The 16,742-nt window shown below is 37.6% G+C and overlaps 1 protein-coding gene across 4 annotated transcripts in view; it reads right to left on the bottom strand.

Moving 5' to 3' along the window:
* Positions 1-1,277: 1,277 nt before the first annotated feature.
* KLHL7 (kelch like family member 7) overlaps positions 1,278-16,742 on the bottom strand; it is a 44,181-nt gene continuing 28,716 nt past the window's right edge. For all 4 annotated transcript variants that reach the window (XM_006088806.3, XM_023753855.1, XM_014455910.2 and 1 more), the window contains 4 exons: positions 9,111-9,351; positions 7,930-8,131; positions 4,304-4,401; positions 1,278-2,721 (listed from right to left, as the gene is read on the bottom strand). In XM_006088806.3, the coding sequence (XP_006088868.1) occupies positions 2,438-2,721; positions 4,304-4,401; positions 7,930-8,131; positions 9,111-9,351 (825 nt within the window). In that variant the 3' untranslated portion in view covers positions 1,278-2,437. The remainder of the gene's footprint in view (positions 2,722-4,303; positions 4,402-7,929; positions 8,132-9,110; positions 9,352-16,742) is intronic.

Genomic DNA, 16,742 nt, shown 5'->3' on the forward strand with positions numbered 1-16,742 from the left:
CCAGATTTGCCTGTTTTCTTCTCGTTTTATAGTTTTGAGTCTTACCTTTAAATCTTTAATCCATTTTGAATTTATTCTTATATATGGTGTGAGGTGGTCTAGTTTCATGTTTTTCATGTATCTGTCCAATTTTCTCAACAGCATTTATTGAATAGACTGTCTTTACCCCATTGTATGTTCTTGCCTCTTGTCATTGACCATATATTGCCTTACTCATATTTCTTTAGTCTCCTTCATTCTGGAATATTTCCTCAGTCTTTCCTTGTCTTTCATGGCCTTGACACTATTGAAGACCATAGCTTGTTATTTTGTAGAAGTTCCTCAATGCAGATTTATCTGTTTTCTCACGACACATTCCCCCCCACCCCCCATGGAGTGAAAACTTCAAAACCCAACATAAAATAATGTTCAGAATAGGCAAATCTAGAGAAAGATTAATAGTTGGCTAGGACTGGATGTTTGAGGGATATAACTGGGTTGAATAATATCTCCCGGAAATTCATGCCCACCCAGAACTTTAGAATGTGACCTATTTGGAAATAGGGTCTTTGCAAATGTCATCAGCTGAGATGAGGTCATAGTAGATGGGGGTAGGGTGGGCTAAACCCAATGACTGTTGACCTTATAACACCATATAGTCTCAGAGAGACATAGGGAAAAGGCCATGTAAAGACAGAGGCAGTGAACAATGAGGCAGCTACAAGCCAAGGAACAGCAAGGACTGCCAGCAGCTACCAGAGGTAGGGAGAGGCTTGGGTAGTTTCTGCCTCAGGACCTCCAGAAGGAGGCACCCTGACCCTTGATGTAGGGCTTCTGGTCCGCTGAACTAAGGAAAGAGTACATTTCTGTTGTTTTAAGCCACCAAGTTTGTAGTAATTCATTGCAGGAGCCACAGTGAAATGAGACATGGGGAAAAATGGTGAGTGACCGCTAATGAATATGGGGTTTCTTTTTGTGGTGAAGAAAATGTTCCAAAATTGTGATGACAGCTGCACAACTCTGCGAATATATTAAAGACCATTGAATGGTACACTTTAAATGGTGAATTGTTTGATATGTACATTATATCTTAATAAAGCTATTATGTACATAAAAAACCGTATATAAACAAACATATCATAATGCTTTTTACAGTTGTTTTCATTTAAACATTTTTTAGTGTTTAAGATTATACAACTCCCATATAGAGAAAACAAAATTAAAATAGGAACACTGCTTCACAAATTTAAAAAAAATCATTAACACATCTAAAATAAAGAATGAATAGAACTTAGCAGTCTGTTTTGTTAAAAAATATTTAATATTACCAGATAAAAACATTGATGGTGACAGCTTTATATAGCTCATTCCATACATTTCATAATGTAAACGGGCAAAACATTAGTAGGAAGAAATGAGTAGATGGGTTTGTGAAAGACTTGTTGACTTCACAAAAGCAATAATAGATGACAAATATGCAATTCAAATTATTACAAAACTTTTAGATACAATGGGATCAAATATCTCTGATGTATCTTGCTAAGGAAAAGAAATCATGTACCTTTTAATCCATTAGAAGTTCAAAATCAACACTGATATTGTATAATTATCAGCGCTATTCTAGTGACCTATAAATTTGCTATGAATAGCTTTATTTTTGGCTAGTCATTTTATTATAATTGGATTTTATTTGAAGTGAGGACTGAAGAGACATAATCATTTTTAAGCCCTGGGTAAAACAATGACAAATTAATAATGGGTGCTAAGCTTGACATTTCTGTTTAAAAGATGGAATATATTTAATTGGATTGAATATATTTCATCAGGAGTTTGGTACATTTTTAAGTCCCAAAATGCGATTATGAAGTTTGTGAGAGAGTATGCGCATGCCTCGACTCACTCTGCCTTGCTTTTAAAAATGGAACACATTTGGCACTAAATGGAACAAATTCAGACAAGCAAATCTATGGGAGACTAAGCTGCTCCATACTACTTTTTAGTTCTTGACTAAACTGAAACAAACAGCCTAACTACATAGCACTTCTGTGATGTATGAAAATAGAATCTAGAGCTAAGATGAGACTGTTCACTGATGAGCCAATCTCCCACTCTGTCATAATCATAGTTACAAATGCGAAATTCATTTAAGAAAAATTCATATTTTCACCAAATGCTTAGTGTTTTTCAAGTTTTCTTGCTAGATATGTTCATGATTACGTGGACAGCTAAAATGTGGTCTTTGAATTAAGTAAGGAAATATGATTTTATAGGGATCTTTCTTTACTTGAAACTTCCTTAAAAACACACACACACACACACACAAAACAAAACAAAAAACAAAAACAAAAAAAAACCAACCCAAAACCCACCAAACTAAAACTTTGTAACTAACTCTTGGAACAAAGTATTGGTGGCCATATTTTTGAGTCTCCAATAAGTCTTGAAGTCCACTCATTTTTCATGTTTCAAGGGTTTCTTCGTTTGCTCCACAAGTATCAACAACACAAATTAAACAACTTGTTACTGGAAAAGCTCGAACTTTGGAGTTGGCAAACCATTTATCTGTTTCAGTATTATATTCAAGGATGTGTCCCAATCGACCCACACCTTGAAAACCAGCCAAGACATAAACTATAGAGCCAACTGCTGCACACTTCACTGTTACACCCTTCCATGGCATCGGTGAGACCATCTTCCATTCATTTAACTTAATATCATAATATTCCACATTGTCCAGGCCACCTTCAAAAGAATAAAACAACATGAACTACATGAACAATTCTAAGATCTCTTAAAGTAATAATTCTTTTCATTTTTCTAACATTTTATTATGATAATGTTCAAGCATGCAGAAAAGGTGTAAGAATCTTATAATGCCCACACATCTATTCTTACCTTAACACAACAGACATTTAATTTTTGTCATTTTAGAATCATAAATATTTAATTATGAAAATTAAAATAAAGTAAAAAAGTAAACCAATCTGTGGATTTTCCTGTTGATTAACTTTAAATCTAATTATTCAAATGTCCCACTTTGTCCTTGTACTATTTATCTTTCAGCAGTTTATGGAAAATAGCAATGAATAGAGATAGGAGAAGGGAAATAAGTTATTTTATTGTTACATTTAAGTAATGCTTAAAGGTGCTGACTAAAAATGAGGTTTGTGGAATAATCTATAGATTCAGTCCAGAGTCTCCATTATTTAAAGCAATTATTTAAGATTTTAGTACATTATTTAAGAAAATAAAGCTCTGGCCAGTATGGCTCAGTTGGCTGGGCATTGTCCAACCAAAAAGGTTGCTAGCCCTAGCCAGTTTGGCTCAGTGGATACAGTGTCAGCCTGGGGACAGAAGGGCCCCTGGTTCGATTCTGATCAAGGGCACATGCCTGGGTTGCGGCTCGATCCCCAGTAGGGGGCGTGCAGGAGGCAGCCAATCAATGATTCTCATCATTGATGTTTCTATCTCTCTTCCTCTCTGAAATCAATAAAAGTATATTATATATATTTTAAAAAAGGTTGCCAGTTCGATTCCCAGTCAGGGCACAAGCCTGGGTTGGAGGCTCAAGCGGGCGTATAGGAGCCAGCCACCAATTGATGTGTCACTCTCTCTCCCCCCCTCCCTCCCTCTATCTCTAAAAATCAATTAAAAATCTTAAAAAAAAACAAGGTCAAATTTACTCATTTAATAAAATAGTAATACTAATATTTTCATGCAATGTTTAAAAATGTTAGGAAAGTTTGCCATTCAGAACCTGGATAAAGTCATAAAACCTGTACTTTAAAAGTTTTTTAAAAGTTCAAATATTTCTATTATTCAATAGTTCTTAAAACTAGTGATACCAAACCCCAGAGAATATTTAGAAATGTGCAGAAGCCATCTGGGACTGTTACAATGACTGATGGCCATTACCCACATTTCATGGAAAAGGATGTTAAATGTACTCCAATGTTTCTATCTACACTAATAAAAGAGAAACACGCAAATTGGTGTCACTCCGCTACGCCCACCAACCAATCAGAGCAAATTAACCCAACAAAGATGGCGGTTAATTTGCATATGCAGGCGTGGAGTGAAGACTGAAGACTGGGTCCCGGGTGCCGGAGGAAAACCGGTGCTGGCAGCCAGGGGAAGGAAGGCCTATTGCACGAATCTTCGTGCAACAGGCTTCTAGTAAACTATAAACCATAAAAATAAGTATAATGATGTATTGGATAAACTCTTATGTTTAGATTTTAAGAAATGTTTCCATAATTTAAGATAAGGAAGTATCATCAAACTCATTGGGAAAGTTTAACAGTGAATTAACACCACCACACACCTAAGCCATTCTGACCGCCCACAGCAAATATCTTATCTTTCACAAACACCAGTCCATGATTCTTCCTGGCCTCAATCATTGGACACAGCTCAGTCCATCTGAAAAAATAAAAGAAAGTTTTTAGTGTACTGTTCACACACAATATTAATTTATAAGAAAGATCTGTTATCCCAACTAAGTGCTCACTTACCAGTCACGTGTGTGTCTGTGTGTGTGTGTGTGTGCGCACGCGTGTACACATACATACATACACACACACACACACACCGGGAAGGCTAGAAAACAAGCTTTACAGTGGTTTTAATTTATTTATAGGTGGGTAAATACAGATTTTATTCCCTTCAACTCTGATAGGATATGACATATAGGACATATTTGAGATTATTAACATGTCTTTGGAAGAAATCCATTTCCTGTAGTTCACAATAACTTGTAAAATGATAACAAAAAACAAGGGAAAGGTACATAAGAGACTATAAAGCACAAACACTGTCACATGTGGTTTTAATTAATATTTATATATGAATAAGTAAAACAAATTTATTATGGGCCTCTAGCACCAGCAAATTAGTAGTATCTATTACTATTCACATGTTCATCTTCAAATTTACACTTAGGACTTTAGCCAGCCCTAGTAACAAAAGTGCTATCATTCTGTTAAGTTTAGTAACTTATTAGTATGTTGCTGTGTTCACAGCCACTACAACAAATACTGAGATTGAGTTATAAATGTGGATACAAGTGTTGAAGGACACTAATTCACAGGTAACAGCATTATATTCATACACATCACAGACAATGTGATTAGCTGTTTTTTTTCTGAGATTCAATCTCTTCTTTTGCATATACTCTCATATACACAATTGACATTTGTGTTTGTGAAGATGGTACTGGCACACAGGGGTTGTGTGCATAATAGCTAATAACCAAAATACTCCAATCAACAACAAAAGAAAAAAACTGGCATAAGCATTAACTCTCCAGTATGGTTATTTCTATTTCTTCTTTTAAACATGTAATAAATGTAACTTTTAAAAACATAATTAAGGCATAATGATTAACTATGAAATAGTAGTAACTTATTTGTTGCTTTATATTTATTTTTAAAAAGTGGTTTGGCAGTCACCACTCTCATTTTCAGAGTACTCTATAAGGTGAGGTTGGCAACGCTACTCCCGCTTTTCAGGATAAACACACATGCCTGTCCAGGTGAAAAGACCAGCACACAGCTTGGAAGTGGGAGAGCCAGCACCAGGCCTCACTGCCTCTCCATGCAGTGAGCTTTATAGAGTAAGCTATCCAAGTACAATCAACACAATATTTGATTTGGAAAAATTCAATATATATAAAGCCCTCTCTTCTTCAAATATGTCCATGGTATAAAGGGCATGTTTTTATGTATATACTAGAGGCCTGGTGCACAAAATTTGTGCAAGGGGTGTGTGTGTGGGGGGTCCCTCAGCCTGGCCTGCACCCTCAGGGAATGTCTAACTGCCAGTTTGCGGGTTTGTGGGTCTGCGGGAAGCGACTGGTGGGGCACTCGCTGGCCGGCCCCGCCCCCCCGATCACTGCCGCCACTGCCACCTGTTGGTTGCCTCCCTCTAGGAGGGCAGACGTTTGCCCCTTGGTGGTCAATGTGCATCATAGCGACCAGTCGTTCCACTGTTTGGTCAATTTGCATATTAGGGTTTTATTATATAGGATAAGTTTCCTGAAGGTTTAGAATTACGGAAGTTTCACAAAACACTTTTCTTAAAATTCTGACTGCAGAGGTTTTATTCCAGACCTTCCAATTAAACACAGTCTAGTTACAAAATACTTAAGAAAACTGTCAAAACTGGGAAGAAAATTTTGTAAAAAACATGGATGGACAGATCCCAGTAGAAAGAAAATCTTAGTAATATATAACTTACTTTTCATTTTGAGAGTTGGATAATTATAGTCACACTCTTTTTTCACTTAAGAAAATTTAAGGGCATTGAAGAGGATACAAAAATTCAAATTTAACATACAAGCTCAATATATACAAAAAATGCTAAGTTGTATAAATTTTAAAATATTCCCTAAACTGAATATAATCACCTAGTTTTTTTTAAAAAAATTGAGGTTACAGAATTCCTTTAATGTTTTCTCTGCTGATATGAACAAGAATATAGTATTGATTTACATTGATACTGCTTGAACAAATTTAGAAGCCCGGAGTTTATATGGTATGGGTCCTACTTTAAGAGATTTTTTAGAGATAAAAAAAGAATTAGGCAGCAGGATGAATGAGACTAGTTTTCCAATTAGTATGCTGCAACACTTTTTGAGCACAGGGCTTATGGGAGGTAAAGTAGAGACTGATCTAGGAGGGAGGACAGCTGATATACACCCCTGTGGTGTGGGGCAAAAAGGGGTAGACAGTTGAATTGGTGGATGATAAGATGAGGATAAGCCAGTGTGCTCTGGAAAGTACAAAGGTACATTTTGAAAGGAGTAATAAATCTGGATGATTTCAAGAGATTGCCTAGTCTCAACACTGGGCAAAAGACAAATTTCAAGATACACTGCACTCAATTCTATTTCTAACACTGGTAACCAGATGAACAAAATATGAGTAAACAAACTATTGTTAACTGCATTTTTGCTTGGTAAAGGAGTTACTGATTATGCTTCTTTAAACCCTTTAAAAGCAGATGGGAAGCATAAATAAATAAATGCACATGACTGATCATATTTTATAATTAAATTGTTACTCTTAATTAAAAAAAAAAAGCAGCAGCTGGAGTGGAAGACTTCTATGTTTTGTAGTCTGGCAATATTTCCTAAATATAAAACTTGAGCACAAGAGAGTTGGTGCAGCTCTTTGGCATAACATTTCAGTTGAACATATTTACCCAATATCTTGTTCTGGGTAAAGGAAGAATAATCCTTTCAAAAAGCAGGTGAATTTTCTTATTGAAGTTCTTGGGATATTTTTGAGTATCACTAGGATATCATCTGTGTTCATGTCCTCACTAGTTCCATGTCATTGTACTTATCACTGTCCTTACTATTAAATACTTAGCATATTTCCTCTGGCTACATTCAATGGGTTTCATCATTAATTACAAGATCAGAAAAACTGGCTAATCATTTATTTCTTTAGCATTTTGCTTTTCAAAAACCAGTTGATTTAAGAATAATTTTGTTTAATAAAAATGAATCTAAACATACTTTCCTAAGCACAAAACTCACAAAAGGCATTATACCTAGGGTTATGATTTATTAATATTTTTAATTAAACATATATTTCTCAATTAAAGGCAAATTTACTACTGATCCTAATTTCCCCCCTCCTCCCCTACATTTCCTGACCTCTAAAAGAAGTTATTTCATGAGTTTGATCAAGCAGTCAGACTTGTCTCATCATTCATAGACATTCACTGCCTACAAGGAGGAAGAGAAAGAGAGGGGCTGCCACAGGGTATAAACTGAAGCCATTTCTTAAGGTGCAGAGAAAGGGTCCAGGCTGTAAACATTTAAAACTGTGTGTACATTCTTACTATTAGAGCTAAATTCTCCTGTTGGGCTCTTTTTGACACATCTTTCACTGAGCTTACAGGATACAATACTGTGAAATAGAATTTTAAATCCATACATACGTTTCTGTGGCAGGATCATAAACTTCACAGGAATTCAACACTCGGCCAGAAACATTGTTCCCTAAACTTCCACCACAAACATAGATCAGGCCATTGGCTTCCACCATGCCGTGGCTGCAGCGCTGGGTCAGCATGCTGGGCTTGGTGTGCCAGCTCTCAGTTCTCGTGTCGTAACACTCAAATAAATACAGAGCCGAGTTTCCTGGAAAAGAAGAAGGCCCGTCATGCTCGATGGAGTGTGTGTGCAGGCTCGGAGCGAGCTGACTGCAGAGGGAGTCAGTTACTGGAAGAAAGAATTTACAGAGTCTTTTCTAGACTCAACAGCAACACAATGTAGGAATAGTTGGTACAGACCTTGGAAAATATTCACAGAAGGATCTGTGGAGAGACTTAGATATTGTAATTACATCTTAGGAAAAGATTTGGTTTGATTTCAAAAGAAAATTAAATAAGGAACTTTATGGATGTCCTCCAGCCCAGTGGTGCATGATGGGAATTATCCAAACTTGAAATGTTTATATAGAGGGGAAAAAGCATACCTATTTACAGATGATAAACCCATGCCTTAAAATATGAAAACTACTATCTGATAATATTCTGAGGCTTACCATATAATATTCTATGACAGCTACTGCACCACTAACAATACTACTCTTCCTGACTTCTCTCGGTGGTTGTGTGGTAAGCCCTGAGAAGTCATGCTGGTCCATTCTTGAGTATATTATCAAGGTACCGTTGTATGTTTCAGTGGTTGAACATTGACTCAGGAACCAAAAGGTCCTTCAGTTTGATTCCCCATCAGGGGACATGCCTGGGTTGTGGGCTCGTTCCCCAGGAGGGGGTGTGCAGGAGGCAGCCAATCCATGATGTTCCTCTCTCAACGATGTTTCTATTTCTCTATCCCTCTCCCTCCCTCTCTAAAAATTAATAACACATTTTTTAAAAACCGGACATATTTTTTAAAAAATGGACATAATCTAGGAAGTTGAAGCTCTTTTAAAGTACTGATTCATAAATAAGGTAAGCCTTCAGGAAAATGGGCTCTAAAATGTAACATATCCATTTAAATTATGTCAAAAAATATCTGGATAAATAACATCAACTGTTTATTTAAATATGAAAGCCAAGGTACTTGGCTTTAAAACACATGCCCCAAACAAAAACACTGAGAAAGTCCTTACCGACTTCAGAACCTCCAGATGTATAGATTTTGCCCTCTGCGGCACAGGCAGCGAGGCTGTCTCTAGGTGTTGGGGGGCCCAGTTTGGAATACCAGCTATCCTTCACCACATTATAGCAGTCCATTCGTTTTATGGGGAAGAGCTGAGAGCCACCCAAAATGTATACAACATTGTCCCAAAACACGCATGCTGCATCTCTTCGTTTTTCAAAGGGGCAGCGGATGTCCGTCCAGCTATAATCCTGTAACAGGAAAGGACAGGAAGCTTTCAGTAACAGAAAAGTATAATTGAAAAGGATAAAGACATAGATGAGAAAATACAAAACACAAGAATATGTTAATTTACTAGAATACATATAAAAATGTTTGGCTTGAGACTATTATCTAATCGTGTGATTTTTTTCCAGAATGTTGGCAGAGGGCAAGAAGAAGACAGTGGCTGCTTTGGGTCTTTTCTGGCTCTAAAATAAATTTTAATGCACCTGGATGTATTGTCATCACCCAGTCTTCCATTCTTTCTGTTACTGAGGATAATAATACAGGAAAATTCTAAAATAAGCAAAGTAGTTTGTTATTTAAAACAAAACAAAACAACTTTTCTTCAAGTGTAAGTATCCTCATCCTTTCCCTACCAGATGTATAGCGTTATAAAGAATCAGTGGTTGCCCTGGCCAGAGTGGCTCGGTTGGTTGGAGTATCTTCCTGTACACTGAAGGGTGATGGGTTCAATCCCCAGTTGGGTGTGTACAGAAGGCAGCCAACTGCTGCAATATTCTCTCATTCTCTCTCTCTCTCTCTCTCTCTCTCTCTCTCTCTCTCTCTCAAATCAATAGAAAACATATCCTCAGGTGAGGATTTAAAAAAGAAAAAAAAAGAAAAAAGAATCAATGGTTAATATGAAGTTTAAACTGCCATTATTCTACCGATGTCTAACGCTAGAAGGTATTTTGGGGACTTCTGTGAGATATTTTCTGTAAACATTGAGTTGAGCCAGTGTAGTTAGCCAGATGCTTAAAGCCATGACATTTACTATGAAATACTTGAGTATGGTAGTTCTCCATTATCCATGATGGATTTGTTCCAAGAGCCCCAGTGAATGCCTGAAACTGTGGATAGTACTAAATCCTATATACACTATGTTTTTCCCTATGCATACATATGATAAAGTTTAATTGATAAATTAGGCACAGTAACGGATTAACAATAACTAACAATAAAATAGAATTATAATATAATGTAAAATCTAACTGAATGTGGAATCTTCTCAAAATATCTTAAAAAAAAAAATTATCCTCATCCAAGGATATTTTTCTCATTGATTTTTACATAGAGTGGAAGGGAGGGAGGAAGAAGGTGGCGGCAAGAGTGAAAGGGGGGAGGGTGGGGAGAAACATTGATGTGAGAGAGACACATTGATTGGTTGCCTCCTGCTCTCGCCCCAACCAGGGCCAGGGATTGAACCTGCAACCTGCAACTGAGGTATGTGCCCTTGACCAGAATTGAATCCGGGACCCGTCAGTCTGAGGCCAATGCTCTAACTACTGAGAAAACCCGGCCAGGGCTCAAAATATCTTATTGTACTGTTCTAACTCTTCTTGTGATGATGTGAGAAGATACAAAATTTATGTGAGGAGATGGAGTGAGGTGAACGACATAGGCATTGTGACGTAGCATTAGGCTACTATTGACTTTCTGACTATACATCAAAAGGAGGATCATCTAGCCATGACTAATGAATTGTTTATTTCTGCAATTTTCCACTTAATACTTTCAGACCATGGTTGACTGCAGGTAACTGAAACGACAGAAAGTGAATCCACAAATAAGGGGCACTATTGTAATCTGTTCTGAGTAGTCTTGGAAACTCACTTTTTTCTTTCCAATGATTAGAAATTGGCACCTATCAGGGCTTCACAATGAGGGCTGTTCATAGCACACTCTTTCCTCACTATGTTTGGTGACATCCAAGGACACCTGTGCCCTTTTTCTATGTAAATGTCTGGGGGAATGAACCCAGACACCTATGATCCTCCCTTTCTGAGCAAGGAAGCTATAGTGTTCTGGAAATGGCTGGAAATAATTAGGGTCAGACAGAAAGTCAAACAATTCCCAACCTCACCAAGTAAAGCAGTGTGTGTGATTACTAATGTTTAGTTCCCTTTGGGAAAAGATATCAAGTGATATCTATGATGCTAGTATCCCGTGTCTCAAGAATTCATCAGATTATAGCAAAGTATCATAGGAAATGTTTTATTAAGGTTTCTTAGCAAAAGGAAGAGTCCCTGATAGAGAAAACCTTGACTTCTAGTGTTGATAAACATTCTGCTTTTTAGGTGACCAGAAAAACAGAACCTTAATCTAATTTTTGTTCTCAAATTAGGATCTATGTGTCCTCCTGGGTTACTGTGTGGTATATGTATTGGTAAGCACACAAAACTACAGGATAAACATAACACTTTCCCAAAACTTCAGTTTTCCTCAATGGACATTGAAAAATGGGGGAAAATATATATATTTTTTTTCCTTAGGGAAACTTCATACCACAGAATGAAAAATAAAAAGAGAGAAAACGATGACTATATGCTACAGGGAGCGAATCCCTCAAAAGTAAACTAATGGTTCTCTTACATATTCTGCAGATCTACTCATAATTACTATCTCACCAAGCTCATTAGCAGAGAAATACAATTTCATTACTAAGATAAATTCTTAGCTCAGTGAATCTCAAGTCTTACCACTCTTACATCCAACTTATATTTATTAGAAAGCAAGATGGCAACTTTTCCATAGTTTCTAAAGATGTCCTCAAGAACACTGTTTCCATGCTCTTACTTATTTAATTTAGGCTGAGAAAACTGGTCATATATCCTTTTAATGATCTCCAAGACCTGCTAACTCTTCAAATTAAAAATAACTGCCCATGTAGAAGCTGGGATTAAAACAAAATACTTTTTCTTTTAGCTAGATGAGCTTAAACATTTAAACATTAGGATATGAGGTTCCAAAGAATGAATTCCAGAGTATGGTAACTGAATAGTTCTAACTTTCTAATACTACTCAGGGATTTGAGTAGGGAATTAATGGGTGCTCATAGGTACCTGTCACACAGGGCTTTGTTAGGCTTCATATTTAACAATTAAAATAAAATTGCTCTCTTGAAATTATAAGCCCATGAGGAAAGTAGTACATGTATGACACAGGACAAGGCACATGCTTCTGTTTACTTGCAATTTGGGCTATAATTTCTCCAGAAATCTTCAAGATTTTAAATTTTCCAATTCTCCAAATACTGTCATTGGTTACTGTACATGTTAGACACTACGCTTGATAAATACTAGCTATCCTATATAATAAAGGGCTAATATGCAAATCGACCAAATGGCAGAAGGACCGGTCGCTATGACATGTACTGACCACCAGGGGGCAGATGCTCAATGCAGGAGCTGCCCCTGGTGGTCAGTGAGCTCCCACAGGGGAAGTGCCACTCAGCCAGAAGCTGGACTCACAGCTGGCGAACGCAGTGGTGGTGGGAGCCTCTCCCACCTCCGCGGCAGTTGGACATCCCCCGGGGGCTCTCAGACTGCGAGAGGGTGCAGCCTGAACTGAGGGACCCCCACCCCTGGAGTGCACAATTTTCGTGCTTCGGGCCTCTAGTATATAATATTCTGCTTAATTGTTCATCTTCTAGGCAGAAAGTAAAATGATCTTTGCAATAATTTTTTTTAATTTCTTTTTTTTAAATGCTGTGCACTTAGATTTTTTTTTTAGTACGTTTTTATTGATTTCAGAGATGAAGGGAGAGGGAGAGAGAAACATTTCTGATGAGAGAGAATCACTGACCAGCTGCCTCCTCTACGCCCCCTACTGGGAACTGAGCCTGCAACCCGGGCATGTGCCCTTGACTAGAATCAAACCTGGACGCTTCAGTCAGCAGGCTGATGCTCTAGCCACTGAGCAGAACCAGCTAGGGCAAGAATTTCAATCTAGAATGAAAAATGGACTTTATTTTAGCTAAAATGTACTGTTTTACATTTGGGCTCATTAAATCTATGTCAGGGTTAAGTACACCTGTGTTTGAACATATCTGACTTTGACTGTATGTATGTATGGGCGGAGGGGAGCTCATGATCTTTTTTTTTCTGTGTGTGTGTATGGGTAGACCTCCCTGGGAAGTCTATTTAATTCCTCCAATCTCCCTACTACCCTCATCTGAAATAGACTCCTGAAACGGTGATTTGATGCTTGCCCTTTAGAAACTTATTATACTGCCTAGCAGGTAATATACAGAGTTGAGGAAGCAAGCATAGAGGGCAGAAAAATAGATGGGAAGTAAGGATGGTCAGTTCAGTGGGAATGAGAGCCAGTCTTATCCTAGTGATGGGACCACTCCCAACCTGGGCCTGCGGGTGAAGGGTTACTCACGGCTCCTCGCACTCCTAGGCTACAGGGCAAGCTAGCAGGACATGCAGCTTTCTTGTTAGCAACAAGATGGATGAATAGTACTAGAGGCACAGTGTGTATGTATGTGGGCAGCGCTGTCACCCTAAAAATAGAATTTAATTCAGTTAAGTTTAATTGAGGTTATCTAGCCCATGCAAGGCTCTGTATTTAGCTGCTGAGCAGACATGAAAATGGAAAGCCTGGAAAAGACACAAGTAGAAGGATTTCTCAAGTTTGCACACATCACACACACAGGGTGTCCCCCTAAAATTATACACACTTTAATAGCTGACAGTTCAATTTTGAAAATGAAATATATTTTAATAAACACTGCCTTTATAATTATTCCAAGTGTGTGTATACATTTTGGGGGGACACTGTATATATGCATCCACATATACACACGCAGACACTCCCTTGTATAAAGTTCTGTCTTCCCAGACCACATCAGCTTTTCTTGCTTCTACTGTGATATATTACTATGTAGACTTTTTTGAGTTCAAGACTCCTTTTCTTTTTGTAGGCTTTTCCGTCAGATTTCCTTTCTCTGAATCCGCAGCACACTGATGTAGCACATTGTGTGATTTCCCAGCTGTGGGACAATGCTATAGGACAGTGAGACGCTTTTTGAGGTGAGGGTCTATAACGTTTCTCTAAATGCCTCAAGGCAAAAACATCAGTCTACTATTTTTCCTGAGAGTAAGACTAACTTTATATAGTCTGTATTCTGAAAACACCCAAATCCTCAAAAAACAGAAACACTACAGATGTAGGTTTTAATAATCAAGATAACCAAAATCCAAAAGGAAAGAAATACCTTTTATTTTTAAGACTTAAGAACTAAATTTTGGATCATTTTGAGAGGAAGCCATGCAAAACTGGGGAAGACGGGGTCTTGGAAAAAAGGAGAGCAAAATGAACAAAATGGTAAACCACCTGAAGATTTCTTGCAGAAACCTCAAGAAGTTAATCTGAGTTTAAGATGACCAAATTATAAGCACTTTCTCTTAAGCCATTATTTGACATCTTAGTTTCTAAGAGCTGTCAAAAAAAAAAAAAAATCACAGAACTATGGCAATAATCTATATCGAAAGCAGGTTTATGTCAGATGCCAGAACATTCCTAGAAGTAGTTTCATGAAAAATACATAGGCCCACTTTTGGCTTCATTTATTTTACAAAGTCTCAAAGAATATAGCTTTAAGAAACTAATAAATTTGGGCACTGAGCTAGGCTCTGTATGAAGGAGCTGTGGGTCTCACATAAGTCAGTTAACCTCTCAGGGTGTTAGTTTCCTTATCTGTAAAACAAAGAGGCAACTAGATGATCTCAGGGCTTCTTCCTTTCATCCCCCAAATCCAATGACGTTGGGGTCCAAATGATTTAGAATGTGTCAATAACAAAGAGCTACTATTAATTTATTCATTACCGAGCACTTCCCTTTGCAGGAATTACGTTGAAATATCTTAAAACATTACCTTATTTCCTCAATAACCCTATGAGGTAATATCCTCATTTTACAGATAAGAAAACAAAATCTTCGAGATGTTGTCAAAGGCCACAGAGTTAGAGAGTGGTGAATCCAAGATTTAGGTCTAATCATATCTCTGCCTCCAAAGCTGTACTCTTACCTCCTACATTGCCCGCTTCTCTGAAAATCGTGTGTGGCAGCCTAGAAAGAACACTGGGTTGGGAGTGAAGTAATCTGGGTTTTTCTTGTTCCTGTTGTGTTTCTAGCTAAATGCCTGGGAATTTGACTGAACATCGAGAAACCTCAAGAGTCTCATCTATAAAATCAGGCAGTTGGCAGGATGGCCGCTGAGGCCCTGTACTGCCTCCACATCTTACCACTTATAAACACAATGCAAAACCACTAAAACCACAGCTTCTCTAAAAACAGGGACTTCCCCAGGTCTTGGTGTGATATGTGGCCCAGGGCATGTTTAAGGGAATGTTTGTATTTACTGACAGGCCACATTAGTAGAAAAATATATCTTATCCAACTGAGTCACCTTCAGTATTGACCTTCTAAAGATCAAAGGTGGTAGATATGACACGTGACTCCTAGTTTAAACCAGTTCCTCACTGCAGCACTGAACTTAAATTACACTGACTCCAGTGGCGAGGGACAGGAAGACCTGTGACCAACCAACAAATGATGTCATATATGTAAAAGGAGAGGACTGGAATGATGTTCACTAATTATTAATCACTGTCTTTTGATGTTGGGCGCACTTCAGCTGTCTCCTTTAGATCTTAGTATATTTGAATTTTTGACAATGAGCATGTGTTATTTTTTTTTTTAAACAGAAAAAGTAAATATGAGAACCAGACAAATGGTATCAAAAGCATGGTACAAGGAAAACAACACCTTCTTTCACTTATAATAGTGCTAAATGCTTTAACAGAAACATAAAATTTAAAACTAAGTTAAGGCTTTATGAATTGAAAAACATAGAGTTATACTACGAGGCTGGATTTCAACTACAGAATGGGTCCGAAATAGTCTCTGCCTTCCTGCCATGTAGCACTCTACTGAGGGCACTCCAGTTTTCCAGAAGCAAACACTTGATTGTGCCAAGTGATTTTACAGGCTATACCCATTGTGAAATGCATTCATTGTCACACAAATATTGCTGGAAATATACTAACCACCAAAGTCCAGAAAGGAATTTAATAATCAGCCATTAGGAGAAAATACTCTTACAACTTAAGCTCTTTAAGAAATATAGCATTGTGGCTAGAGAAATAAAAAAAAGGCTTCCATAGTTGGAGTGGGTAGGGAATGATTGTGTGGTTGTAAGCTGATAGATAAAATTAAGAATAATGAAAAAACTAAATGGGTATTTCTCAGCTGTTAATGATTAGTTAACATGAGCAAGGAGTCTGAAATGAGGCCAGAGACCAGCTCAAAGGGAATTACTAATTTAAGAATCACTGCCTTGGCTGGTTTAGCTCAGTGGATAGAGCGTCAGCCTGTGGACTGAAGGGTCCCAGGTTTGATTCCAGTCAAGGGCACATGCCTGAGTTGTGGGCTCGATCCCCAGTTGGGGTTGGGGGTGCAGGAGGCAGCTAATCAATGATTCTCTCATCATTGATGTTTCTATCTCTCTCTCCCTCTTCCTTCCTCTCTGAAATCAATACAAATATATATATATTTTTAAAAATCACTGCTGCTTTAGATCACAAAATGT

The sequence above is a fragment of the Myotis lucifugus genome, unplaced genomic scaffold (genome assembly GCF_000147115.1).
Source record: "Myotis lucifugus unplaced genomic scaffold, Myoluc2.0 scaffold_52, whole genome shotgun sequence".
Taxonomy (NCBI): domain Eukaryota; kingdom Metazoa; phylum Chordata; class Mammalia; order Chiroptera; family Vespertilionidae; genus Myotis; species Myotis lucifugus.